Source organism: Cololabis saira, chromosome 12 (genome assembly GCF_033807715.1).
Source record: "Cololabis saira isolate AMF1-May2022 chromosome 12, fColSai1.1, whole genome shotgun sequence".
Lineage (NCBI taxonomy): Eukaryota > Metazoa > Chordata > Actinopteri > Beloniformes > Belonidae > Cololabis > Cololabis saira.
This window is the reverse complement of record NC_084598.1, coordinates 9,700,151-9,727,804: the sequence shown is the minus strand read 5'-3', so window position 1 is coordinate 9,727,804 and position 27,654 is coordinate 9,700,151. Positions and strand designations below refer to the sequence as shown.

The 27,654-nt window shown below is 42.4% G+C and overlaps 1 protein-coding gene across 2 annotated transcripts; it reads right to left on the bottom strand.

Moving 5' to 3' along the window:
* Positions 1 to 168: 168 nt before the first annotated feature.
* col2a1a (collagen, type II, alpha 1a) lies at positions 169 to 22,844 on the bottom strand. Of its 2 annotated transcripts, XM_061735402.1 has the most exons (54): positions 22,530 to 22,844; positions 20,740 to 20,943; positions 19,299 to 19,315; positions 19,141 to 19,173; positions 18,456 to 18,488; positions 18,284 to 18,337; positions 17,857 to 17,949; positions 17,301 to 17,378; positions 16,682 to 16,726; positions 16,492 to 16,545; positions 16,273 to 16,326; positions 15,883 to 15,936; positions 15,698 to 15,751; positions 15,530 to 15,583; positions 15,380 to 15,424; positions 15,171 to 15,224; positions 14,988 to 15,032; positions 14,821 to 14,874; positions 14,569 to 14,667; positions 14,412 to 14,456; positions 14,212 to 14,310; positions 14,059 to 14,112; positions 13,837 to 13,944; positions 13,690 to 13,743; positions 13,436 to 13,534; positions 13,209 to 13,262; positions 12,660 to 12,758; positions 12,446 to 12,499; positions 12,283 to 12,336; positions 12,151 to 12,204; positions 11,855 to 11,908; positions 11,456 to 11,500; positions 11,230 to 11,328; positions 9,956 to 10,063; positions 9,700 to 9,753; positions 9,537 to 9,590; positions 9,399 to 9,452; positions 9,004 to 9,057; positions 8,803 to 8,910; positions 8,618 to 8,671; positions 6,548 to 6,601; positions 6,287 to 6,448; positions 6,019 to 6,126; positions 5,100 to 5,207; positions 4,941 to 4,994; positions 4,716 to 4,823; positions 4,564 to 4,617; positions 4,328 to 4,435; positions 4,187 to 4,240; positions 3,415 to 3,522; positions 3,035 to 3,323; positions 2,177 to 2,364; positions 1,836 to 2,078; positions 169 to 1,738 (listed from the first exon to the last, which is right to left on the bottom strand). In XM_061735402.1, the coding sequence occupies exons 1-54, from the start codon at positions 22,621 to 22,623 to the stop codon at positions 1,592 to 1,594; spliced, it is 4,461 nt and encodes a 1,486-aa protein (XP_061591386.1). In that variant the 5' UTR covers positions 22,624 to 22,844; the 3' UTR covers positions 169 to 1,591. The 2 variants fall into 2 exon arrangements, with proteins under 2 accessions (XP_061591386.1, XP_061591387.1); XM_061735403.1 differs by lacking the exon at positions 20,740 to 20,943.
* Positions 22,845 to 27,654: the final 4,810 nt, after the last annotated feature.

Here is a 27,654-nt window from a genome sequence, read left to right as displayed (position 1 = left end):
GAAACGTTCATACACAAGCTCTCACACACACTCACAGTTTCCAGAATCTGAAACAACTTTTTTTTAAAAACAAACTCTTAATCACACATGAATGCTTTCGTTGACTAGAATTACATTCCCACACCGGTTCCGCTTTCAGCTCCAAACTCAATTAAAAAATCCACTTCATTTGAATTAGTTTTTCCTTTTATTTTCCAATTTACATCAATTAGAGGTGCAACAAAATAAAATAAAAAAAAAATAAATCCAAAAAAAAAAGATCATCAAATAAATTCAAAAAAAATGTACACGCCCTCACACACACAGAAACAAGCCACCCTGGTGGTGTTGGAGCGACTGTCCTTGGAGTCTCTCGTTTAGCTGGCAGGGTCCAGAGGAGCCTCCAAGTGGCCCGTCTGCCCCGTCTTACCCCGACTGCCCCCCTGCTCCAGGGTGGAGTGTGAGTGTGTGGTGTGAAGCTAGTGGGATTTAAGGATAGGTGGCGCGGGCGGGGCGTTGGGGAGAGGGCGGACTGAAGGGGGGGGGGGGGGGGGGGGGTCTCGTAGCACCTTCTGAGGAGAGAGCAACCCAAAGCAGAGATGGCTGTCAGCCCCAGATCTATCTGGTCAGCTCACATTGGAACTCATTTTCAGTTTGTTTTTCACCGTGAGGTAGCTTTAAACAATCTGGATGACTGCGAGGAAAAAGCGAAACAAATTTCCCCTCAAATTATTTCTAACCTCCTTGTCTTTTTTTGTATCTTATAACGAGAGCTGGGTCTTCTTCTGATGGGCAGTTGAGGGGTACGGGATATTAAAACTCACATCCCAGATGTAAACCTCACTTTCCAAAAAAGTGTTGGTGTGCATATAGACACATGTACACACATAATGTGGAAATATATATATAAAACCATCTGGTTGTTTATAAACACAGACTTTTACAACAACAGAACCAAGGGTTTATAATACACAGTAAAAGCATTTGCTTTGGTGATGGACGGGTCTGGATCACCCGGATGAATTTTACTGGCTGAGAATCGTTCTTATTTCTTTTTTTTTTTTTTTCGTTCTACACTGATTGAAAACGCCGTATCGAGAGGGAGGCGGGGAGGGAGGTGTCGTAGGACTGGGACAGAGGTTGTGCGGCTGTTCTGTAGTGGAAAGGGGGCTTGTGTTACATACAAAAGTGAAACCCGTCCAGTCCTATCTAAACTCTGCCCACTCAGGTTAGACAATAAATAAGTGACATCGAGCCATGTTTCTGTTTTCTCCATAACTTTGTTGGCTTGGTCCCTCTTCCTCATGGCTCGGGCTCATTCCCGTCAACAGTGGGCCACGGGAAACATGACTGGATCTCAGGAAGTGGGTTGACAGAGGATGCTGGTGTGGTGTACAGATATTGCCGGTGCCCTTCAGTGCTAACATCCAGGAGCTACAACTTGGAGAGCACTTCGTTGTGAGAAAAAAAAGTATCAATTTTCTTTTTTTTTTTTTTTTAATTTCCAGTCTTCTTTATTGGAAGTGTGTGTAATGCTTCATGGTTGAGTTTATTTTTTTTCCTGCATTTTGTTTTTTTTGGGGGGGAAGGGGAGCCATTGTAACACTCCACTTTACAAGAAGCAGACTGCGCCTACATCCACTCCGAACTCCTGATCCTCTCCTCCGATATCTGTAGGAGCGATGTCCACGATTGGCAGACGGGAGGTTTTCTGTGTTTTGTACTCGATGACGGTCTTGCCCCACCGGCCTGTATGTCTCTGTTGGGCAAGAGCAAAGAAATGTGTAAATACAACCATTCAGTGCAAAAAAGGAAGACATTTTTCTTCTTGGTTGTTTTTTTTTTTTTGCACCCACCTTGCAGCCATCCTCCAACACGCTGTAAGTGAAGCGACTGTTGCCTTCTGGACGGATCTCCACTTCGTTGGAGCCCTGCAGAATCACGCCCTTCTTCAGGTTTCCTGTGGCCTGGTCCATGTAGGCGATGCTGTTTTTGCAGTGATAAGTGATGTTCTGGGAGGCTTCGGTGGACAGAAGCCTCAAGAAGTTGAGCTGGATGCTGGCGGCGTTGGCGGCGGGGCCGTCCTCGGCGTAGCTGAACTGTGGAGTCAGAGAGCGGATGTGATCAGATCCACGTTCATCTACTCAACGTCGATGCAAAGGCATGATTCTAATTCAGATTGTTGTAATGAACTCACGTGGAATCCTCCGTTCATCGTTTCTCCGAACCAGATCCTTTTCTGCTCCTTGCTCTTGCTGGTCCACCAGTTCTTCTTTGGTACTTTGGGGATGCTGGGATAGACGCAGGTCTCACCGGTCTCCATGTTGCAGAATGCCTTCATGGCGTCACTCACGCTGCCCAGGTTGGGATCCACCCAGTAGTCATCTGAAGAGAGGAGAGTAGTTGTCATTCAGGAGAAAGGCCTGATGTTTAAATGCATTACATGTCGAATCTTCCTGTTATGAGAGCAAGTACGTCTGTTTTCAAGGTCCGGTATGAGCCAAAGTATCAGTGAATGAAAGTGTGATCAAACATTTAAGAACTGTTAAGAACTGAAGGAAAGGAAACACAGGAGAACATAAAATCTTTTTCTTCCTTCATTTGACTGATTTCTTTTTCATGGTTTGCTCGTTTCGTTGTTTGAAGTTGTTGACTATGCAAAAACTCAAAATCTTAACAAGAATATTTGTCTTATTTCTAGTTAAAATGTCTAATTTTTAGTCAAACAAAATCTCATTACACTTAAAACAAGACTCACTGGAAAAATAACTTATTTGACAATTTTCACCTGTTTCAAGTAGATTTTCACTTGAAATAAGTAGAAAAATCTCCCAGTGGAACAAGATTTTTTTGCTTGTAATGAGAAGATAAATCATTCTCATTTTCTACTTATTTCAAGTGAAAATTTACTTGAAACAACAAGTTATTTTTCTGGTGATGACTCTTGTTTTTTGACTAAAAATGAGACATTTTAACTAGAAATAAGACAAATATTCCTGGTAAGATTTTGAGTTTTTGCAGAGGCTGATCAGAGCCTGACGTTTGCTCCACCTACCGCTCTTCCACTCGGGATGACACAGCTTCAGGTCTCTGCAGGTGCGAGCAGGATTCTTCTGGGAACCATCAGGACTGCGCAGGTTCTCGATCTGGGTGTTGAGTGACTTCAAGGTGGAATCCACCTCGACGTCGTGCTGCCTGAGGGAGCTGGAGGCCTCGTCCGCCCTCATGTACCTCAGAGGGTCGGTGGACTTCTCCGTCTGGCCCAGGCCGGCGAAGGCGGACATGTCGATGCCGGGGCCCGGTGGGCCGGGGGGACCAGGGGGTCCAGCGTTACCAGGGGGACCCTTAACCAGGGCAAAAACAGGACATTAGACTGTGCTGACATTAAAAAATGAGCAGACTTGGACGCTGTTTTTTGTGGTTTTTATCACATACAGCAGGACCACTTTCTCCAGAGCGTCCACGAGGTCCAGGAGGTCCGATGGGGCCAGACTGTCCGTTAGATCCATCTTTGCCAGCAGGTCCAGTGGGTCCAGGTGGTCCCTACAGAAACGAGGAGAGTCTCAGTTGTTAAGTGGAAACTGCTTCATTGATTGACCAACAAAATTAAAGTTTAAGAATTTAAATATATCTTCAAAAAAACTTGTCATCTGTGTACTGCCCAAACATCCATGGGGGGCCCCGGCCCCCACAGAAGACAAAACTGAGCCACTGGGTCTTACAGGGGTTATAATAATGTCTGTAATGTGGAAGATAAGAATATCTGATACAGCCATTTAAATTCTCCAGAACTCTGTTCATTTCAGAGCCTTTCTTCGGTATGCATAAAGATTATTTTCATGGTAACGTTTCCCTTGATTTTTCTTATCATCCCCACTGCCAAACTAATTGAGAATAGATGTTTTAGGCCATTTTTTGATCTCATCAAGGCGGCTTTCACAAATGACCATCTCCCTGTCACTCTTACACTTTTCCTCACAGAGAGTAATTAGAAAACGCCGCAGCTGCCCATCTTATCGCAGCGGTGGGTGATTAAAAGCGGCAGCCCATTTCCTGCCATCTTCATCAGGTGATTGGACAATTACAAAAAGACTGACCTATGCACTTCATTATCGCCCCTCGTATTGGGGGTTAAAAGCTGCTTGATGGATTTGCTTAGAGAGATTTTCTTCTCTCTCTCTCTATCTCTCTCTCTCCGTTTCCTCACCTTAGCGCCGCTTGGTCCTGCAGGCCCGGAAGTTCCAGAATCTCCAGCGGGACCCTGTCAAGACAAGGACGGTGACAGATTAGAAGGCAGACAGTCGATATAAGAAGTGTCACTTGAAGAATTAACTATTTCATCTCTTACAGGGGGTCCGGGGAGACCCTGCAGACCGGTGAAGCCACGGTGTCCCTTCTGTCCCCTCTCTCCGGTTTCACCAGACTCTCCCTTGTCTCCACGTGGTCCTTGGGGTCCCTGGAGTAAAGATTTGCCATGTTTTCAAATTCAGGGCACTATATGTTTTGTACTTTAATCATTTTTTTTTGTAAATTCCTCTAATAAAAGCTATTACTAATGTTACAGTCAGATACAAAGGTACTTACAGCCATTCCTCTAGCACCAGCTGATCCCGGGGGTCCTGAAGGTCCTTGAGCACCCTGGATAAAGACAGGACGAGTGCAGGTGGATTGTCAAGGAAAAAGAACCAATGCCTAACACTGTTCCAGGGGACCGTAGGTGGGGACGTGCTACTTACAGACTCTCCTCTGTCTCCCTGCTTGCCCAGAGGTCCTACGGATCCGGGGCCACCAGGGGGGCCAGGAGCTCCCGGGGCGCCAGCAGGACCTGTGTTTCCACGCTCTCCCTAAAGGAGAACATAAAGCCACGAAGCAGGAAACACATCAGTTTTTCTGCCAGAATCCGCAGATCAGAAACACTCGTGTCCAACATGTTTGAAGGTTTTGCAGGTGAGATGTCTCACCTTGATCCCGACCGATCCGTCCCGACCAGGAGGTCCGTCTGATCCAGGTGTACCCTGAGATACAGGAACATATGTTTCACCATATGGCGTACATTTGAATAAATTGGCGGCGGGTTTATGAATATGGATGATTGGTCATTATTGTCGTTTAGCTCTGACCTCTCTCCCGGGCTCGCCAGAAGGTCCACTGAGTCCAGGGGGCCCGACAGGTCCAGGAGGTCCACGGTCGCCAGCTCCACCAGATGCTCCCTGTTTACCAGGCTCTCCCTACAAACACACACAATACTCTCATTACACTGAATAACCATCTGTTTTAATTAATATATAACAGTTTGTACTCTATTTAGATATAAACCAGAGTACATTGAATGTAAATCTGTAAAAAAAAGAAACTAAAAGTTTCATGAGAAAAAGATCACTTATATTATAAAGGGTAAACTATCATTGTTTCAAAACATTTGGGGTCCTTTTATGGAATTTATGGAGAGTGTGGACTGGGGTCTGGGGAGTTGGGCGGATGAGTCGTAGCTACTAATGATCCTCTGCAGTGTTCTTAAATCATTTACTTTCTTTTGATACTTGATTTCTTTATTGTGTGAATTGTATATATGAGTTTATATTTCTGAATTAAGCACAACGGTGAAATACCTTTGTTGTTTTGATTTTTGTTACTTTTTTGTTTTGTTTGGGGTTTTATTTCTTTCTTTTTTTCTTTCTTTTTCTCTTTCCTTTTCTCATTTAAACCTAAATTGAGTGTTGCTTTATGATATCTTATAAATATCCGAGTTGTAAGAAATATGATTCGATTGCTGGAACATAATTCAGCGGCCCTTGATGTTTCATTTTATGTAAGAGCACTCTTATTTTTGTGTCATTGGAATGATTTTGAAAAACAAATAAAGATATTGTTGGAAAAAAAAGAAGTTTCATGAGAGCTTGTTTGACATAAACTGTGTTTAAAAAAAAAAAAAAAAGTTGAGAAGCATTTTAAATGGGTCGTTCTGGTGCCTATCAGGCTTTCAGACAGCTCATACGAGGCCAAAAAGAGCCTAAATCATGTGCAGACAAAATGACTCACAGAAGGTCCAGGAAGGCCAGCGAAGCCTCTCTCTCCACGCTGACCGGGCAGACCCACAATACCACGAGATCCAGCCAGACCTTGGGGACCTGAAGGCCCGTCAGCACCCTAGGGAGACGACACATGCAGGACTGAATCAAGAAATGCTCTCGTTTTGCTGCACCTGACTGATCTGAGCTGAGGTTGTGGTACTTTCACTGCAAATCAGACTGATGCTTGACCCAGGATGTTACTGGGTTCTTAAAAAAGGTAGGAATGTGAAACTCACAGGAGGCCCATCCTCTCCAGCCTCTCCCTTCTCTCCCTGAAGACCACCGGGTCCACGCAGCCCGGGGTCGCCCTGTCGCCCTGGGGGGCCGGCGTCACCACGGACACCCTTGGGTCCATCTTTACCAGCAGCACCCGCAGGACCACCCGCGCCAGGGTTACCCTGGGATAGAAAAACAGAGTTTTAATACATAATGGAGGAAAGGCTATGAATTAAAAACCCACTTGTTTCCTTCTAGTCTGTTATTGATCAGTTACTCACATTAGGACCAGGAGATCCAACTCTGCCAGCAGCACCAGGGAAGCCTGTCGCACCCTGTCAAGGAGAAGGGGAGGTCAGTTAACCCTGGGTGAGGAGCTTTCTCTGCACTGTTGAAGGCCGGCAAATTGTAAGTTGCATGTTGAAAATTGAATGTATTTTTGTATTCTTTTTCTCCTTTCTTTCGTTTTCTTTTACTAAAAGCCTAACTAGACAGGAGATGGAAACTAGCAATAGCTATAATCTCTGTATGCAGAACATCAGTCACATTGGCTTGTTTGTAATGAGTGAATGTGATCACATGTAAACCTGCATTGTCCTTATTAAATAAAATAAATTAAATTAAACTAAGTTGTTCCAATACATACAACACTGATTAACGACAGTGAATGGGAAAATAATTTCACAACGACAGCCCTCAAATGACTTTGAAATAACTGTTGTTATGTGTCACTAAGGTGTTTTTTTGGCAGTGATCTAACAAAACCCTTACACTGATACCACACTATGAAATTACTGTACAATTCAAATGAAAGCTCTTGATGTTAATGTTTTTTGTTACTGATAAAGATTTGACACAAAAACAACAAGTCTAAGTATGATGGGTTCCTGTTTGGTTGCTTCAATTTCAGGATGCTCGTACAGTTCTTTCTTCTCAGTGCAACACCATCGCGACTAACTTGTCCACTGAGCTTTTCTTCCCATGAAAAGTCGAAGCGTCTGCTTTGAAAAGGCTTTCTCTGCTCTGAGAACAGCCCAGAGCTGATTGCAGAGTTCTGCTTCTATTATTGATGATGGCTGGATCCCATTTATATATTTATGTGACATACCTAGATGTTGCTGACGTGGACCTGGAAGAGCAAACCGTGACGACATGCACCATGTGGTCAGGAGTTATTTATCTATTCTTTATTTAATTCTATTTTATTCTTACACAGGCTGGATATTTGCTTGATTTCTGAATTGAAGTTATTCTTTATCCATCTGGTTGACAGCTTTGATCAATGTCTATATTCTGCTCAGATAATATTCCTAATCACCTGTTCATGGCTCTGATTCATTTTACTGGAACGTCCTATTGATCTGATGATTGCAGTTCTTGTTTTGAACAGTGGAAGATTAAGAGGAAACAAAGTCTCTCTGATCTCTTTTACAGAAATCTCAAATCACAATCTGCCACTGAGGCTCAAGCATCATCTTAGCGTTATGCCGTACTCATGTATTCTTTCATCTCCTCCTTCAATGAATAATGCTGCCTTTGTTGTAAATATTTGTATTGTTTTTTTCTGGCATTTGGAAAAACACCAGGACCCAATCTTTAAAGTGGGGCTTACTTCAAAATCAAGCGACAACGATCCTTCTGCTGCAACATAAGAGAAGTTCCAGTGGCAAATATGTTTCTATATAGTTGATGATATAAACATCGTATACATTTCTCTTTTCTTGCAACGCTTTAATTTGCTACAATGTGCTTAGTGTTGAGCACTAAGGCTCTTGAAAAGTTTCAAAGCCCCAACATACTGCTGCTCATTGTATGTTGGGATTAATTGCTCTGAGTTGATCACCCACAGACCCTAGTGCTTCTATCTGACATGCAGATTTACATCCTTAAAAAACATATGGGAAGTCTTTGTCACTTTCTCTGCTACAGGATTTTACAGTCAGTCCTGAGGCCCTTCCTGTATTGGGGAGACGGGGGTTGAAGGTGTGTATCGTAGGGATACTGCACCTTTTGTTTGGAATCGAATGCAACCCAATTCTGATCTAACCTCTGTAAATTAACTCGAAGAAACTGTAAATGACCTGAAGACAAGTGCGTGTGGTACCGTGACTGATTCATACAGCCCTGTTTGACCCTGTTAATGACGACATGCAGCAAGTGTTTTTGAGGTTTTATGACTGTGATTATTTTCTTGTCACTGTACAGATTTCTAAACAAGATTTCAGCTTTATGCTCCCCTTTTCTCACATAAATGATGTATTATTGCCCTCTTGTAGGATCACTCAGTTAACTGATAACTGCATTAACAGTTTGTGGTATAAAATGTTATGTGCATATGATGCGTTACTCACAGGAGCTCCCTGAGCACCACGTGCTCCTTTAGGTCCAGATACACCAGTAGGGCCCTAAAGAAGAGGAACAACGATATTCATGTCATATGTCAATCAACCTAAGAACACCTTGTAATGTGTTTATTTCTCTGATTTTAACAAGATACATCCAATGTCATGAAGTCAGATCCAGGTCTAATACCCACCGAAGGTCCAGGAGCCCCGGACGGTCCCTGAGGTCCAGGGGAACCACCTTCTCCCTTCTGTCCGGACTCACCCAGCTCTCCCTTGGTACCAGGCTGACCATCTGAGCCCTAAATATATCAAACAGAACCGTTATATTGGCAACATGTCAACTGGGGGCTCCTAACTGTTTCAGATAAAGCAGAAGCAGTGATGTGACTTACAGGAGGTCCAGCAAAGCCAGCGGGACCAGGAGGACCGAGCTCACCGCGGTCGCCCTGCAAGAGAACAGACAGTTAGATTCATGTTTTTGATCAGAAAAAGTTTAAGAGTGACTTTGAATTAAAAAAAGACAACAAGATAACAGTTCCAATAAAAAGAGACACTTAACTTTAAATAGAAATAAATCATTTTATCTGGGTAATATAAGTAAAAATGTATAAAAATTCATTTTTTTATCTGAAAGTAACAACATTACACTATCAGGAGTAAACTAAACTAATGAGAGCTTGTGAAAGTATAGCGTTTTACTCTCTAAGACAGAAACAGGTGTTCACTGGTGTCTGACCCATGTTGTGCAGAAGAGAAAGTAGAAGAGAGAGAGAGAGAAAGTACTTACAGGAGCACCGCGAACGCCGGGGGCACCACTGGGGCCGATGGGTCCATTCTCACCCTGCAGGATAGAAGCGCCGTTAGTAAAATGCAGTTTAATCGCTAATCTAAAATATGAACACTGAGGTAAGTTCACTATATTTACCTTGGCGCCGTTGGGTCCAGATGGGCCAGGAGGACCTATAGGACCGGTCAAACCCTGATGAAGAGGAGAGCATGAATTAGACAGAAGAGGAAACACATTCAAGAGAACAAAGATGCAAAGGCAGACTTCCCAAAAGAAGAGACCCAGGTCTCTATTAACTTACTCTTGAACCATCCTTTCCAGGAGCTCCCTCAGGTCCCTTCTGGCCATTGTCACCCTGTAGGATAAAAAGAAGGATGGGTTTCAATTATGACCTAAAACACAGTTATTATTATTACTTATTCATTTTACTATTGTTTTGTATCACAATAGACGCTGATCTCCTGTGAAAGTATCAGTTACACCTTCACTCATGAAGTCCGCCATGATGTCAAACTAGAAGACCATAATACTAATTTATACAACAATGTGTCACTCACTCTGTCTCCCTTGGGTCCTGAGATGCCACCGGCTCCTCTCTCTCCGGGCATGCCCTGCAGACCGGGGGGTCCCTGGGATCCGGCAGAACCGGCTGGTCCAATAGCGCCCTAGTAAAAACAGTCACAATGAGTTTGGCAGCTGCAGTAATTAAAAAAAAATATATATGGAACTCTTTAAACATGTCCTAGTAATGTTTCCAATTCCAATTTCACCTAACTGGGACTTTTTGTTTGCTAAACACTGAGACTAAACACACACAGTAGCTAAAACATTCACTTATAGATATCAGGGGTTGCAGGCTGTCTAATCACTTTATTTTTAGCCTCTAAGCTTTAGCAGGATGATGCTGTTTTACCATACAAGCTGTTCAAATATCTATCTGTGGATATTCTACAGCTACTCACAGTAAAAAAGGTTGTTTCTAAGTGTTCCCTAGAGTCATTATGATTGGCTAACTAAGAGGGAATTGACTTAAGATAGCATACTTCTTAAATATGCATTTGATTGTGGGGTTAGCCAAAGCTGCAGATCCTTGCTCTGCGTGCTCTCCGGTTAATGAATGCAAAAGGAAAAGCTTCGACTTCACTGCTCCTTGTGGGTTTATTTCAAATGCATTTGGAGAAAATGCATTTACTTTACTTAGTGTCACTTTAATGACACCGTTGTGGCTTCATAGTAGATACTGTATGAGCCCATTAGCTTAGTTTAACACAAGAACTGGCAACATGGGTAAACAGCTGGCCTGGCTCTGTTTAAAGATAGCGCAATCCCCCGATAAAACTAGATTTAATCTAAAACCGCAAACGCAAGGGGCTGATTTGGGATGAGACAGATATGTCTTAGCAGGAAGCAGCAACTTCTGGAGTCACTGTGAGGTTGCCAGGCAACCAGCGGATGCTCCAGAAAGTCGATGCCCTTGGCACAGATATCAAAATCCCACCCTTTTTTAATTGTATATATGTTAATAAGTGCCACATCTGTTTATTTACTGTTTGCTACTTTTTAAATCTGGGTACAGTGAGTGAAATAACTGGAGTCAAATTCCTTGTCAGGCATTCTCAAACTTAGCCAATAAAGCTGATTCTGATTCTGATGGCACGTTTATCGATTTAAATCTATAGACATAGACTTGTCTGTGCATTGTTTGAAGCTACATTTAAAGCATGAATAGTTACAACACACATAGCGGTAGTGCTACATTGTCAGAAAGTGGATATTTAATATCTGGTAAGAAAGTTGGTGATAATTTGAGATGGTTGAAGAATCTTCTCACCTTGGGTCCATCACTTCCAGCTGTTCCAGGAAGTCCGCGGGGGCCTTGCAGACCCTGGGGTCCTCCACCACCCCTCTCACCAGGGAAACCACGCTCTCCCTGCAGGGTGCATTGACACAGTGAATCAGTAGGTGAAAGAGAGAATGACAGCAGCCGCTCAATTCAGACGTATAAGCCCAGCAAAGTAAGTTTGAACTGCGTATGCATGTGCACTTTGGGAACTCACCCTGGGTCCAGCAGCACCAGGAGCTCCACCTTCTCCAGGAACACCCTGCAAACACACAGACACAAGTTACCACAGTTCACAGCTTATTCTGTAGCAACAAATGGAGCCTTCAGATCCATTTGTTGCTGCAGATCATTTTTCACAATTATCTTTTTGATATTTCCTGCTTAAATTAATGTTTTATTTCTTATTTGTTTTCTACTTCCTCACAATTATTCTAGCCTTTTGGCATAGTCGCTTCACATATCAGCATCATCTACCAGATTTTGTTGCAGTACTAGAAATTTGAGGCATTATATCAGAAATGTTGGTCTCTCTGTGCATGTGATGAATATAGTTTCTCAAGACATAGACAAAGACAAACCTGCAAAAAATCAGATAGACAAAATGAACCCTTACCATATCTCCAGGTTTTCCACCCTCTCCGGGGGATCCAGAGGGTCCAGGCAGACCCTGAGCAACAGCAGTGGAGGAGTTAGTGACATCATAGCTGTACATACACATTCAACCTCTGCCTGCAGTTTTCCTGAATATTCTGAAGTGACTGACAAGAACACTGAGGACAAAAAGTACGCCTCTGTTTTATCTTTAATATAAGCCAGTTTTGATACCTGCTGCTATTTGAGCTTTGAGTAAAGGCTTTTCTAACGTACATTTTAGTTTTACGGACAGATTTGAAGAAAATATAAACTCACTTGGAAGCCAGAAGGTCCAGGCTGTCCTTGCTCTCCTCTCTCTCCGGCAGGTCCCTGAATCCAAACATATACCATCAGTCGAGCATACTGTCAGCTCACCATGTGTAGTAGTACCGGTACTGATATACTCACGGAAGGGCCAGGAGGTCCAGCAGAACCAGTCTCACCATCCTTTCCAGACAGACCCTGTTCAGAGAAGAGTGCTTACATTATTTAAAGTGATCTGGAAATGAAAAATGTTCATTTGTCAAGCTGGGTGAAGGGTGAAGTATCTGTGGCAAAGAAATGTACTCACTCTCAGACCAGGGCGGCCCACAAGTCCCTTCTCTCCTGACTTTCCAGCTTCACCCTGTTGCAGAAAAATAACCTTTAGCTTTCATTTTTAACCAATCTTAACAATACAGACTTTTAAATCCATACAGTTTTTTAGACTTGTGCGTTGTAATAGTGAAGAGCTCTTATTCTGTTGTAACACACACACACACACACACACACACACACACACGTACATTAGCTCCCTTTGGTCCTGGGAATCCCATCACTCCAGGCTGTCCACGTGCTCCCTGGGGGCCGGGTGGGCCGGGGCGACCGTCCTCACCACCAGCACCCTGTCAGAGGCACAAATAAACATGAAAAATCTGTGCAGAAATCCAGAGTCAGCAGGCGTCAGTCTGGTGGATGAAACCTCTAAACCGTTACCACGACTATATTTCTGAGTCTAAATGCTGGTTTGTGCTGGAGGTTGAATGCCAGACCTGCTGGCCAACAGGAGAACGTGAACTGTCTTGTTCTAGTCAATGTAGCTTATACAAAACTGGGAATAGTAGCTTAAACGAGCACCAAGTCCTTTTCACTGTGCTTTTTGCATGTTAATGTGTGATTTCCCATTTGAAAGATTAATCACATTAAAGATTTATCACAAAGATTAATTAGACGTAGCTCTGTAACCCACATTTAACTTACTTTTTAAACATGTTATAAATGGTTTTGCTTGATATATCTTGAATCTCTATGTATGAATTGTTATGCATGCTGAATTTGTGGAGTATTTTACTCACAGTAGGTCCAACTTTGCCTTGAGGACCAGCATCTCCAGGGCGACCGGTAAGACCCTGCAAAAGATGCACATTAGAAATTGTGAACATTATTTAAAAACTTTGCACAGATCTTGACAGCAAACAAATTAGAGGTTGTCCCCTCAAACCAGTCTCACTAATGATCCTTCAAGACCACTATGAATGACTGTTTCTGGAGAGTTAATGATTAAAAAAAGCGTAGGACTCACTCTGGCTCCGGGAAGACCAGACTCTCCTGTGCGTCCTGGGTCTCCTGTAGCACCTTTAGGCCCGCCTGCACCAGGGACACCACGGTCCCCAGGAGCACCCTAAAGGAGGATAGGAGAAAAACTTTGAATCAGCTACTCAACAATCAGCTGCTTAAAGTATTGTTTGTGTTGTGCTGCAGTGTCGCAGCTGCAGAAACGCTTGTTAGGTTTATGGTGTCATAGAGCCGAAATCAGCACGTTTGAGCGGCACTCACCTTAGCTCCAGCCAGACCATCCTGACCAGGGAAACCACGGTTACCAGGAGCTCCCTAGGAAGAAAAACAGAACAGAGCAGTGTATTGAAATGTATTCTGGATAACACCTGTGTCCGTACTGTTAACTTTCACATCAAAATAACTTACTCTCTCTCCTGGAGGTCCAAGTGGTCCAGCAGCTCCGGGCTCTCCTCTCGCCCCCCTCTTTCCCTCTTCTCCAGCAGGCCCATTGGGACCTTGAAGACCAACAGGACCCTGGGAAAATTAAGATACTTCAGTAAATTTACTCCCACTAACAAATACCACCCAGCCTTTACTGCAAACATGCTCCACAAATCCTCCAAATTGGCTCAAAACAGAGGAACTCACAAGCTCTCCTTTGGGTCCGGCTTCACCTTTGAATCCAGGAAGACCGGGGTCTCCCTAAAAGAAAGGAAATAAGACAGCCGTCACAATAAATAATCACAACTTGGGCAAGCATGGACGTGCCAAACAGTGTCGGATCCTCCCCAGACAACTTACAGACTGTCCTTTGGGCCCGAGAGGTCCAGTTGCTCCCTGTGGTCCAGGTGGCCCGCGGGGGCCGGGGAATCCAGGAGCACCAGCAATTCCAGAAGCTCCCTATATAGAGACACATAATGTTAGAGTAATGCCAAAGATTATTATTAATTTTATACAATATACACACAGAATAAAGGCATTAATAAAGAAAGTGTGCTTACAGCGGATCCTTTGGCTCCAGGAATACCATCAGTACCGGGGTTACCCTGCACAGACCCAGGAGAAGAGGCATTACATTACTGAGAAATACAAATACAGTCTGTACATTTGGGGCTGAATTGCAGTTGGGATAATTAGAATAAGTAATGAGCAACACACGGATGCTCCAGCAGGTCCAGGAGATCCTGGGGTGCCAGCCTCTCCACGGGGTCCCTGCTGTCCTTCAGCTCCTCGAGCACCAGTAGGGCCAGCTTCTCCCTGAAAGAACACAAGAGATTTCTCTTCTGTAGCATTTGTCCCACCAAATCCTTCAGCTGAATATGAACCGGTTGTCTTTAATATGAAACAGTGTTTTCATATTTGTGTTTTTTAATGTTCACTTTGATAATGAGACAAGGTCTCAGTACAAACCTTGGCTCCTGGGGATCCTGGGAAACCGGGAGCTCCAGCAGGACCGACTGGCCCCTATGGAAGAACCACAAGCCATCAGGTCAGACTATATTTTCATACACTAAAGGCAGAATTTTAAAGAAAAAAAATGGAGGATATTGATGAAAAAAAATGGTAATGATACGTACAGGTGGACCAGCAGGACCGGGCAATCCATCATTTCCACGGGCACCCTGAAGAGAGCAAGGACAGGGTAGTCAGTTTCATGCAGCATAATAACAAGCCCTTCTTACGGATTTTAACTCTCAGGAGCAGCAAACTAAAAACATGCTTTTGCTCTTTGCTAGAAGCAGATAAAAAAGGTTTCTCACAGCAGATCCGGCAGCTCCAGGACGACCTCTCTCGCCGGGCAGACCACGTGGGCCCTGTGGAAGGAGATACCGTCAGTGCCTTGCAACAATTACAATTTACATTTACATCTTTTTTTTCATATGCAAAAGCTAGACAGAAAAATACAGTTATTGTATTTTTATTCTGCAGCGCTAAGAGTGATATGGAAGACCGGATAAATAAGACTCACCATGGGTCCAGGTGAACCGTTTTCTCCAGCAGAACCACCCTCACCCTGAAAGGCAAAGAGACCAGAAAAAATTAAAAGATGTGAGGGAAAAAAAAAATCAATAAACAATAAAAATAGAAATAAAAAAATAAAAGAGATGCATGACTGTACCTTGGCTCCTGCGGCGCCAGTCTCTCCTTTAGCTCCATCCAGACCAGGATGACCCTACAAGTCATAGAGATCACATCAGAACAGCAGCAGCAGCTACAGCTGCAGTTCAGGGGCTGATCAGCTGCTTCTCCCGCCTGCTCCTTCAAGCATGAAGGCTGTAACACTCACTCTGTGTCCTTTGATTCCAGGAAGTCCAGGAGTTCCAGGGAATCCACGAGCTCCCTGAAAATAAACACACACAGTTTTATTTATTCACAATGTTTGTGTTTTCATCCTCTGGACTGTATGGCAGTCCTGAAATGAGGAAGAAACAAATGAATCAGTCAGTTCCTGAAGGATGGGTGTTTTCTCACCTGAGGCCCTGCAGGTCCACGCTCACCAGCTTTGCCAGGCTTTCCAGATTCGCCCTGGAAACAAACGGGGAGTATGACGTTTAGATGCTGAAGCAGTGTAACTTCACTGTAGTGTTAATTATTTGCTGCATATATGCTGTCGGTGCTGCTGAGATCATCAGCAACAAATAGTGCCCTCTGGTGGTACAGGACGCTTATGACGAAAAATACATGACAGTTTGGATAAATGCTGCAACATTAGATCAGGTAAGAGCAGCCAAAAACAAAAAGAAATAAATTAAAATATTAATATTTTTTGAAAATAAAAGCATAAAAAACAGGGTTTGGCCATGGGACTTATCATCAATTTGTGTTCATAACTGTAAGTGTAGGTGCAGAGTTAATACTTACATCGCTTCCTGGTTTTCCAGAAGGTCCTGATGGTCCACGAGGTCCCATTGGTCCCTGTCACAAAGCAAAGGAAAACTGAACAAAACTGAAAAAAACACAATGTTGTAACTACCAAACATTTTTTTCTTCTTTTTTTTTGTTGCTAAATATTTAATAAAATGTGACAGACTGACAACGGTCTGTGAGACACTACTTTGTGGTGTTGATGTTGATACTCACAGATGGACCTGACTCCCCGGGCTCTCCAGGGCCGCCCTGGAAACCCTGTGGCCCCTGTTGGTACGAATGGAAAGCAAAGAATTAGGGACTCGCTGATTTAGTGGATGTTGATCATTTCTTCAAATCTCTAGAAATCAATATCAGCTTGATAATAAAGTCAGGTCACATGATATGTAATGAATGTACTTACAGGAGCACCGGTGGGCCCAGGGGGACCACGGGGACCCATGGGACCCTGCAGTGACACACAACAAGGTAACAGTGTCAATATACCATCATTCATTTTTTCACATTTTGCAAAAAAATCTGTAAATTCAGTGCAGATGAACCACAAAAAACCCAGTGAGACAAACAAGTGCAGTGTTTACAGCCCTTCCAGTCTCTATTTATGAGGACATTTGCACGATAACATGTTTTATAGCCTGATAAGGCTCTTATCACACAGTTCAATACAGCATCAAACGCACTGCTGTTATCTGGAATTTCTGCTCAACCCTTGTGATATAATACTATGATGATAATACAATCCTACAATTACCAATTACGTTGTATCCTGTATAGTGACAATAAATAATTGTACTGTAATTGTATTTTATAAACTAGTGGACTGTGTTGGAGTTGAATCCCCCACTAGGGGGCAGTGTCTCCCCCATCTTTCTAAGGCAGTGCTTATATTTCATGGGCTTTTCTGGACAGCATGAACGGCTGAACATCCGCTGTTTTATTTAATAACAGATTAAGCTTCTTCATTTTGAGAAATGTACAGCTTCATTACGCTTGTCCCACGCACTGTGCCCACTAGTACTTACCATGGGTCCCTGCATGACACCCATCTGAGCTCCTCCAGCCTTCTCATCAAAACCTCCAGCCATCTGAGCAGCAAAGTTCTGTGAACACACAAAACACAGAGAATAAGAATAAGAGTGATGCATCTATCAGTTATAAATGAGTCTTAAATACCGATTTGAGTGATGCTTGGTTACCAAGGCAGAAGATGAAAATGGACAAAATGCTCTCTGAATCTATCATGTTTCTGTTTCAATGGTCAGTGCAGCCATAGTGTAATAACCCGTCTGTTCACCTAACAAGCAATAGTTTTCTTCTTTGTCCTTTCACAGAGGAAAGCTGGAGTATCAAGGCAACATTGATTATCAGTCTCCTTTTATTTCTATTAGTAAGTGAAGAAACAAGAGATGTAAAGTCAAATGTAGTCATGTTGATTAAATGTGAGCTATTCATTTTTCATGTCACACAGCTGAATGTTTATTTTTCTTGTTCATTCAAACATTTCATCACTGTGCTGTCTGTGAGGGTTATATTGTGCAGTTTGGACTGTAAAAGGCAGATTTGCATCCTTGGGCTTACCCCTCCGAGTCCTGGGGGTCCAGGTGGGCCGGCAGGTCCAGGGTTTCCAGGGGTGCCAGGCTCACCGTCTCTTCCTCGAGGTCCAACATTTCCCTGGGCAAAAGAAAGAGGGGTGTTTGTTCCAAGTTACTGAAACTATTGAACGATGAACTCATTCTCAAGCCTCTGTAATATACTATGATTCTGCTATTGCATTATTATTTGTTTATTATTTATTCCAGTGGCTAATCTTTCATTTAAGCATTCATAACAGAAGTCTGAGGTCTGCGACATCATTATGTTTTAATATGAACATATTTCAGCAGTAATGAGCCGTCGTTCCGGTTATACTGACAGACATCCTGCGGTTGTTTGACCCAGACAGCATCTTCCGAGTGATGCACTAAGTAGATTAGAGGCAGAAGTGGATTTTTGTTTCACCTCTTACCTTATCACCTTTAGCACCAACTGCTCCACGTGGTCCCTGCTCCCCTGGGGGGCCCTGCACAAACACACATATTTGTTTCAGCAACATTCAAATGATGATTTCAACTCCTGATCAGAGAATGAGTGAAGTTGTTTGACAACTTTTTTAAATGTAAGTGTAGACAGATGTTTACCATAGGGCCCAGTGGTCCCTTGGGTCCTACGACCTGCACAGAGATAAAGATAAAAGTTTTTGTCAGGTTTCTGTGGCAACTCTTTTAGATGACTTTACATTTTTCTTATTGAGTCTTATCCCCACCCCCTCCCCCTTTCCTTTTTGTGCTACAGAATACTCCATCTTTGTAGCAGGAAGGCATGAAACTCAAACTAAATCAGAGGAAATTTCATTTGACAAGATGGATTTTTCTAAAAAACATTCCCGCCTCTTAACCTCTAATTTGGCTGACTTTGTTCACCTGACATGCTGTCAGCTGCTGAGAAGATCTAAGAGGATTTGATTGGGTTCATTATGTGCCTGGAATGTGGGCTTTTTTTCCCCTCGTTTAATTGTCTGAAACATTTGCAGTCAGTTTTCAGGAAAGGCTATTAAAACTTCCGCAGAAATGTTGCTTAATGACTCAAGCTAATTTAGAAAAGCTGAAAAATGTTCCTCTAATCAACTAAGCAAGTGAAAAGTGTGTGTTTTGACTAAGCATGCATGAAAGGCCGCAGTAATAAAAATGTTTGCTTTTGAAACTTCCTCATTAATGATGTTTTTTTAGTCAGTTTACAGATCTCTAATGAAAGTCAAGTTTTAAGCACCACAATGAAGTATCTATTATCACGCTATAAACATGTACGACTGAAACTCATACTTACATCTGCAATATCTCCGGGTTCTCCTTTCTGGCCCTGATTAGTAAGAAAAATAATTTGAATGAGGTGTTTGACATCAAATCTAATGCTTTAATGAATAGAAAAGTAATTACTCCTGATGTACATGCATATCAGAAGTTTGCCATTACCCACTGCCTCACCTGAGCACCATACGTCTCTGATGTTGTAGATTGATGGAGGAGGGAAAAAGAAGGACAAGGTCATCAAAAGCGGTACCTTGAAATGAAACATTTTTTGGACACGCAATAGATTTGAAATCTAGTCTACGATTCTTTTGGAAGGGAAACCGACATGAAAATCAGAAGATGCTACAGAGATCAAATACCAATCATCAAACCCAGAGGCAGAAAACCCATCCAGACTTTATTAGTGATGCAAGAGAAGAAGCAGAAGCGAGTGGAGGCAACGAGAGGAGGATTGAGCTCTAATGATTAATGCAAACAATGAAAGTAAGAAACTTTGTGATATCCACTGGACATCAAAAAGATGCACCTTTTTAATAAAATATGGCACAACGACCCATGCATGCACTTTTGATTCTTTTTCCTACCATGTGTCTTACATCGCGAAGAAACTTTTGTAGAACGAATTTCTGCCACACAAGTTTTAGTTATATAATATATACATATATATGCATATAAATATATATTTATGTATATTTTTTCCTCTCATGGTTTACAGAAGGTTGGAAAATTCTGGTCCTCGAGGGATGGAGCTCCATGAGCTTGTCACTAAGCTCTACACAACTCTGTTAGTGACACATTCACCTGAATCAGGTGTGTTGAAGCAAGAAACATATAAAACACGAATGGCCCTCGAGGACTGGAATGGGCTAGAACCTTTCCTGAGATGTCAGCAAAGACACCTTCATTAAGCTACCATTTTCTTTTTTGTTATTCTGTTCCTGTACTTTGATTTAAATTTAAAAACACGTGTATTATATTCTCTAAACAACTTAGCACCAGCTTGATTAGATTATCAGGGAGTTGTAGCTGTCATGTAAAAAGAAATATTCCTAACACCTCACACCGTTAAACATGATTACTGTACATGAACCTGAAACTTACAGCCTTCTCCTAAAATGTTAGAAAGACTGTGGGGAAAACTTTAATGCAGAAGAAAACCTCCAAATGGGTCACATTAATTATTGAGATGTGGCTCAGGATAAAGATAGATTCCATCTTGGCTTTGGGTTAAACTTAGCAGGAGTGAGTTTGCTTGTTCAGATGAGAACTCGACAGCAGATCTCCGCTTTCAAATGTCACGCTTTCATCAGGGTTGATCCCATCCCGATAATGCTGCTAATCTCCATAAATGAGCCTCCGTAAATACGCTGCTCATGTTCCCTTTAGAACAGGCAACATCAGGTGAAGACTGAATCTAATCTAAAATCATAACACTATAATCAGAACAGCCCAAGTTATAATATTAGCATCAACACAATGTTTCTGAAGGCCTGATCATAAGTAATATTTGGATCCAGTGGGGGTGCACCCTTTTCAAAAGTGTTAGCAAGGAAGGATATACATGCAAGCTCAGAGAGTAATTTATTTATAGGTGTGTGAATAAATAAATTACAACCAATGGGGGCACTGGCATCAGCAGGGCAGATGGGACAGCACTCTCCAGATGGGATGATAGGGTTGGCACACTCTTTGATCTCCTCGCAGATTATCTCATCACACAGAACCGCTCCGCTGTCACACACACAGATACGGCACGGCTCTGGCTTCCACACATCCTTATCGTTATAGCGCTGGTCATCCTGGATGCAGCCAGCTGCCTCTGCAGCGAGCAGCAGGGAGCGAGCGGCAGATGTGCAGGGGAGGAATGGGAGTGATGAGCAAACAGAAAGGTCGGTTCAGGAGAGAATCATAAAGCCAAAGTTAAAAAGGGGGGGGGTGTTTATATATACAAAGTGATGAGTTGATATAACAGATATTATTGTCTCACAGGGCGGAAGAGGGGATAAGGAGATGTTGAGGAAGTAGGAAGGGGGTAACAGCAGAGAAGGAGGGGTTGGCAAGTTCAGGGGAGGGGCTTAAAAAGATGAGGCAGCAAGAATTTATCTGCGTCCAACAAAACAATTAAAAGCTCGGCACCTGCGCATAAAAAGGAATTCACTTTGACAGACAATGGTAATGATGATTGAATATGATACTAAGTTCCTCAAAAAGTGAGATAGAGCAACACCTGAACAGGTGCTGCTTTGACCCAAACCTACAAATCAGTTGTTAGTTCCAATTATAACTCGTGAGATCTGCAAGAAAATGCTCCAAATGTTTATAAGGAGACATTTCCAGCAGCAGCAATGTCAACACGGGCCACAGTTTGCAGTTGTGTTGAGGTATTTCACAGCCCTGGCTGAGCGTGCTTGACCTGCCGCACGGCTCTGCGGCTCTTATGAATGAACCTTTCTTACAGGGATACTGTGCCTAATTGACAAGCTGCTGCTGTAAGTAAACAGTAAGTAATAGGGTCCTTCTAAATCTCTCCATCTGGGTCCCAGACCCGTGTTAAGTGCCAGTGCAAACATATTGGGAAAGTAAGAATGGGTGGCTTGTTCAATACTGTATACAGTCTAACTGTTTGTGAAAGTGTGTTAGAAGATATGTTTAGATACTTGTAAATGAAAAAAAAATTAATTAAACTGCTCTAGATTTAAATTTTTAGACTTGGAGAAACAAGAAGTGGAATGCAATATTGCTATAAATATGACCAAATGTCCGTTATCTGTGCGCTCCCTGCTGTGCACGCTGTCCCCTGCTCTACTCCCTTCCTGCTACCCTTTGAGCCTTCCAGTCTGGGGTCAAGCACAGTCTGACCCTGTCACTTTACATCATGGAAAGCCTGATTCTGCACCAGCCAAACCCTGTGAACAAGGTTTAAACATTGAAACACTTTTCATTTCACCACAGTGGATAAATGTCCCTGCTGCAAAAATGAATTAAAAAAAAATACATAAAAGGTAATCCAGAAGTTATATTTTTGTTTTGACATAAAAGGAGAACTACAGTGGGACGAGGCACAGCAGAAGATGCTGAGAGCAGAACTCAGGTCAGGACAGACCTGGTCCTCCATCCCACACAGATGCACCTTGACAGCCTTACTTATCCCACAGAGAAAAAAAGCCTAGGCTTCCTTGGCAAGACATCTCAAAGGTTGCCTGAGTTTGACATTACAAGTGACATGTAAAATAACACCAAACCTGCCACAGTCATTCAACTGACATTACATCAACAACATTTGAGTTAGTCTCCACTATTCTCCTGGAACTGCAGGTAAATTATCTTGAAATGGCAGAGAAAAAAAATGTTGGTAATGACATTCAGAGCTTTAGGAATAAAAAGAAAAATAGGTGTGTGACTTACGATCGTCGTCCTCTTGACATCTGACCAGGGATAGTAAAACAACTTGGGATGCTACAAGTAGCAGAACAGTCCTTGAATCCACAAAGCTGAACATGTCTAAATATTAGACATGCAGGACCTTGGGTGAGAAGTGAAGGGATGCGGGAGAACCAGGCCTTCAGTCAGGTGGTGTGTTAAGAGTGTGTTCCAGAGACTTATGGCACCATGCAGTCAAACCCTCCGAAAACTAAGTGGAATCCAACGCGGGGCCCCAGCTGGCACTCTGCACCCAGCGCGTCAGGGCAAGCACCGCGGTTTTATGTCCACTGTGCCTTGTATGGATCTTCGTATATTCCAAAATGCCAGTCCTTCCCCCAGACCCCCTGTAAGGCTGAAACCTGACCCTCCTCCCCCTCCCCTCAATCCAGCAGCATCTAGGGATTTCTTTTTTCTTTTTCCACCAAAGCCCTCCTTCTTCCTTTGACCCGCTTGGCCTGGTAAAAAGATGCACCTTCACTTTTACATTAAAAAGCCGGCCACAGGCCGCAGAACACAGCTCAGAGTCTGGGTCCATTACATGACATTGTCTTAATAATGAGGAGATCCCAAGTCTGGGTTATGTTGCACTTGTCTGTGTCGGGCTATTATTTTATTACGATTTTTAACGTACATTTCATTTGACTCTGAAAACTGATCAATTATTGTATCCATAGAAGGAGCTATACAATGTTGTAGGTCAATTACTTTAAAAATCAAGGGCTCTACACTAGTATTTATTTCCTGTCCTAGTTAGCAAATGTTTTACCTGCAGGATGCATTTGGAAAAGCTCTTTCGTCAGACCCAGGAAAACTTTCCACTTGCATTTAAAATCCCAGGCTGTGCGAATTCAGCATTCAGTCAGTCTCTTGGATAATGGATTAATCTGCAAACTTTAGACAACCTTTAAATGTGGGCCAATCAGCAGGCATGGCATTTACCCATTACAGTACAAATGTTCTGAGAGGATTTATTTAGCTTCATAGCAACAATCCTGGATAAAAAGCACATGTAAGCCAGTATCATCTAGTGTGAAGTAGAGCTGAAAGCATGATGAAATATCTCTGATCTAGTACCTCAACAATAGCTGAGTGGGTTTAAAAGGGGGTCTTTGTCATGAGTAAAGGCACAATAACTCCTGGGTCATGACCTTTGAAAGAACTCCATCTTACCTCTACAAAATGTGGGAGGTTTGATAGACTGGTATTACACTTCAGAAATTAGTTAGCAGAAAACTAATCCGCTTTCAGCTCTAATTACACCGTTTAACACCAAGAGGCCCCTCATCTTCTCTTTTGTGCACTGTGTTATAATTAATAATCATTTTATAAGAAACTGAGGGCTGATTGCCGTAAATAAGGATATTATAGTTACTCCAGAGGAAAATGGCCATCAATGTCTTTGACTTTCTTTTCTTGTCATTTCAATTGTAACAAACAAACAGAAATGGCAATGAAAAACATTTAAGAAATTCAGTTTCCCAGCTGAATCAATAAGCATGGTCCTTTAACGAAAGTAAGAGTCCACAGTGCAGTTCTGTGCTAAAACAAGTGCCGTCAAGTCAAGCCATGGTTGCTTTGTCATCTAAAGAAAGAGATCAGGTTATGCTTTGCAACTTGGGGTAAATTTGATCATCTAAAAAAGCTAATAAAAGAAGCAATTGACCTGAGTTTTTAGCATCAGGCAGGTGCTGGGAATGCCGACCCACCAAACAGAGAGGAAAACTGGAGTCTCCACAGCAGCATTACGATAGTTTTATATAAAACAATGTTACAGTAATGTTACTGAATGTCTATGCAACTTAAGTGAAAGATTTGTGTCAGCGTACAGCATGGACACCGAGTCCAGTCCAGCTGTACACATCCTTTTTCTGTGGTGCTCTGACTCTATGCTGCTTTCTGTCGTCTCCCAGCACACACAATAGACCTCTGTGTGCACGGCCCGCGGAATGCTGCGAGATGGCAGGGCAGTGGGATAGCTGCGTGGTGAGGATGGGGGTTGGTGGATGAGGAAGGGTGTGGAAGCTTGGAGGATGAAAAACGGGAGGCGGCGGGGGGAGCGGGGCTGGTCTGAAGGTTGGGGAAGGAGAGGAGATGGCGGTGACGGAAGGAGGGTGGTGATGGCGGAGCTGATCTCTCTACTGTAAGGGTGCACAGAGGCTCCAGGGGTCTACAGGGTGTCCAGGTTTCGGCACAGTGGCCGTATTAGAGGGGTGGCTGTGTGGGCCTCTTTGCAAACACAAACCGCCAACGGGAGGGCAGTCTGGACTCGCTTGGAGAGTACGAACATGCTTGTGAGACGCAAAACTGTCCCTGACTGGTATAACTGTTTCAGTTTTAAAAAGAAATGCATAAAATCATTTAATAAGGGGATTTATTTAACAGTCCAACAAAAATCAACAGCTACATTACTGGTCTTTCTGCTTAGCTAGAAGTGGCATGCCTGAAAACAAAGCGGATAAAGGGATAAAAAACATTCTGTATCTACTTCTGCTGTTCTTGTGTTACTGTGAAAGAAGGAAATCCACTTTCATACATTTGCCACAGGTACAACTGGAGTGAGGAGTTTATTTGATGGGTTCTGAGGTAGGACTCACATTCTAGGAACCACAAAAGTCTAAAGCGGTGGATGCAGTCATGTGCAAATATTAGCACTGCGTCTATTAATGTTGTGTTTTTTGTGTAAAAATAGATAAAAAATGATCTGATTATAGTGGATTTTGGCATTAGTCTGACAAATATTTAGACAAGAAAATTTTTTGATTTGGTAAAATTGAAAACTGCACTAATCATGTATAAAGCTAAAAACTATCTTCTTCCAAGTTTAATTCAAAAATTATTTCATTACAGGGAAGGTTGTAAAAGGTATTGAAAAACTTAAATTGCAACAACAAAGTATAAGATCAACTCTTAAAAGTATGTGTGTTTCTGTTGGAGGGGTTATTCTGTGGAACAGCTTAGAAGATGGAATTAAACTTAGTCAAAGTGTCAGTCAATTTAAAAGCAAGTACAGAAAAGCAGTCTTTGAAATGTATAAAAGGGAAGGGGAGATAAACTGATGTAAAGAAATGAAATGATTGAGGGGAAGAGGGGTTTAAGGGAGTAACTTTGTGTTATGGTTGTCTTTGTTATATGTGTGTTGGCGGGGGATGGAAATTAATAAGCTTTGCTTCTGCCATCCCCTTTTCAAACAGTGTTTGTTTTTTTTGTTTTGTTATAGTTTCTGTTGTTGGTATTGTTGTTTGTTCTGTTCAATGGTGTCCTGTAACTTTCTGTTCTTGTTTTGTAGTACGAGAGTTGTGGTTTTGTTGGTTTGAAATAAAATGATTGATTGATTGATTGATTTATTGAAGACTAACGACTAACTTTTTTCACTGTGACATTATTAATTCAACAAAAATAAATGCAAAAAAAGAGAATAAAAAAAAAAACACATGGGCAATGCAAAGTACCCCTACTATATGCTATGGCAGCCCTACTGCTGCTGCAGGATTTGAGAGGGGAAATTGCAGACACTTGCATCAGCATTTGTGTAAACTTCTAGAAAATCCGATATTTTGACAGTTTAATAGTCTGGAGCCTTTCAATGTGTTAACACAATGCTAAGAGGGAAAGACGAAAGGAATGCTATGAGGGGAGCAACTGTTGCTGCATATCAATCTCGAAAGGGTTATACAGAAAAGAAATAGAAAGATTACTCACATGTTGAAAGTATTCAAGAGTGTGGTGAACTTCTCACACTCACTGTCAAGCACAGGTGTGGAGGAATGATTTGGGGTTGTTTCACAGTCAGAGGACCTGGGTACCTTACAGTCATTGAGCAGACCTTGAACTTGACTCCGTAACTGAGTAGTAGAGAGTAGCAATTGTGAGGCCATCTTTGCAGTAGCTGAAGCTTAGTCGGACTGGTTCATTCAAAAGCACGATAATCTGCAACACATCAGCAGAACTGCATAAGAATGGCAAAAAAAATAAAAGAACAACTGCTTTGAAATGGCCCTCTAAAAAAGTTTTTCAATTGTAGATTAGGACAAGAGTGACTTGACTTTGATAAAACTGATTGAAAGAAGAGGGAGGGGGAAAAAAGGAAGTACAGAGAACCAGAACAGTTTCAACATACATATTAATATGGGCACATGGCATTTTATAATGCCATTGCAGATACTTTGTAGACTATCTTCTACAATATGTTCCAGCGAATAGATCCAGGTATAATTTGGTTTGGTCAAGTTTTTAGGAAATTAATGCAAGTCCATGTGTTTTTCATTGAGTGGGTAAGACTGAATTAAGTGACGGTAAGGAATTCCTTCCACCCTGGGTGGCACCGGCATAATGGCCCTTTAATTAATCCTTTAATTTAGAGGATGAACTAAACGATGCATTAAATCTCTACAAGCATTGGTTTTTTCTATGTCCTATTCTTATTTCATGCTTCGGTATCATATCATTACCAAGCAGGCATTGTAGAAGGTTTTTGGGTTTGAATTATACTGAAAATTGATGAAATCAAAGTGTTTTATGTTGTCGCTTCAGAGTTAACAGAACATAACCAGGGTTCATTTTCCTTTTAAACTAAAAGGTATCTCTCACCTTGTTCATTATCACATTATCTGGCAGGCTCTTCTCAAGTCCAAAGATGTATGTTGGTACTAAATATTTGATTCATGATCACAAAGTGGAGGCTTTGTCTGATTAATCCTAATAACTTCAGCAATCACATGTTGGCAGTCACCGTTTCTTTTCATACCAAAAAGGTCCTAAAACTGGCTTCTCAGCCAGGGCTTTATCCAGACCTGCAGATTACTGAGTCTGAATCAAAGCCCCAGACCCGGTATGTTTCTTTTCCTGTGTGAGGTGGAGGGGGAAGAGGTTAAGTTTGTGCAGGCTTGGTGAGTGCAGCGGTGGGGGGGGCTTTCTCACACAAGATGGAGGATGAAGGGACAAAGGTGGCATTCATTGGCCCAGGAATGGAAAACATTTTCTCCTGAAAACAGAGAAGCTACAACCGGCAGAAGCAGCACGGAGAGGCCATGGGTTAGCATGCACCCCTTTGGAAGAGCCAGATGCATAGAAATGCAGAGAACAGGAAGAAACCGATGAGGCCTTGATG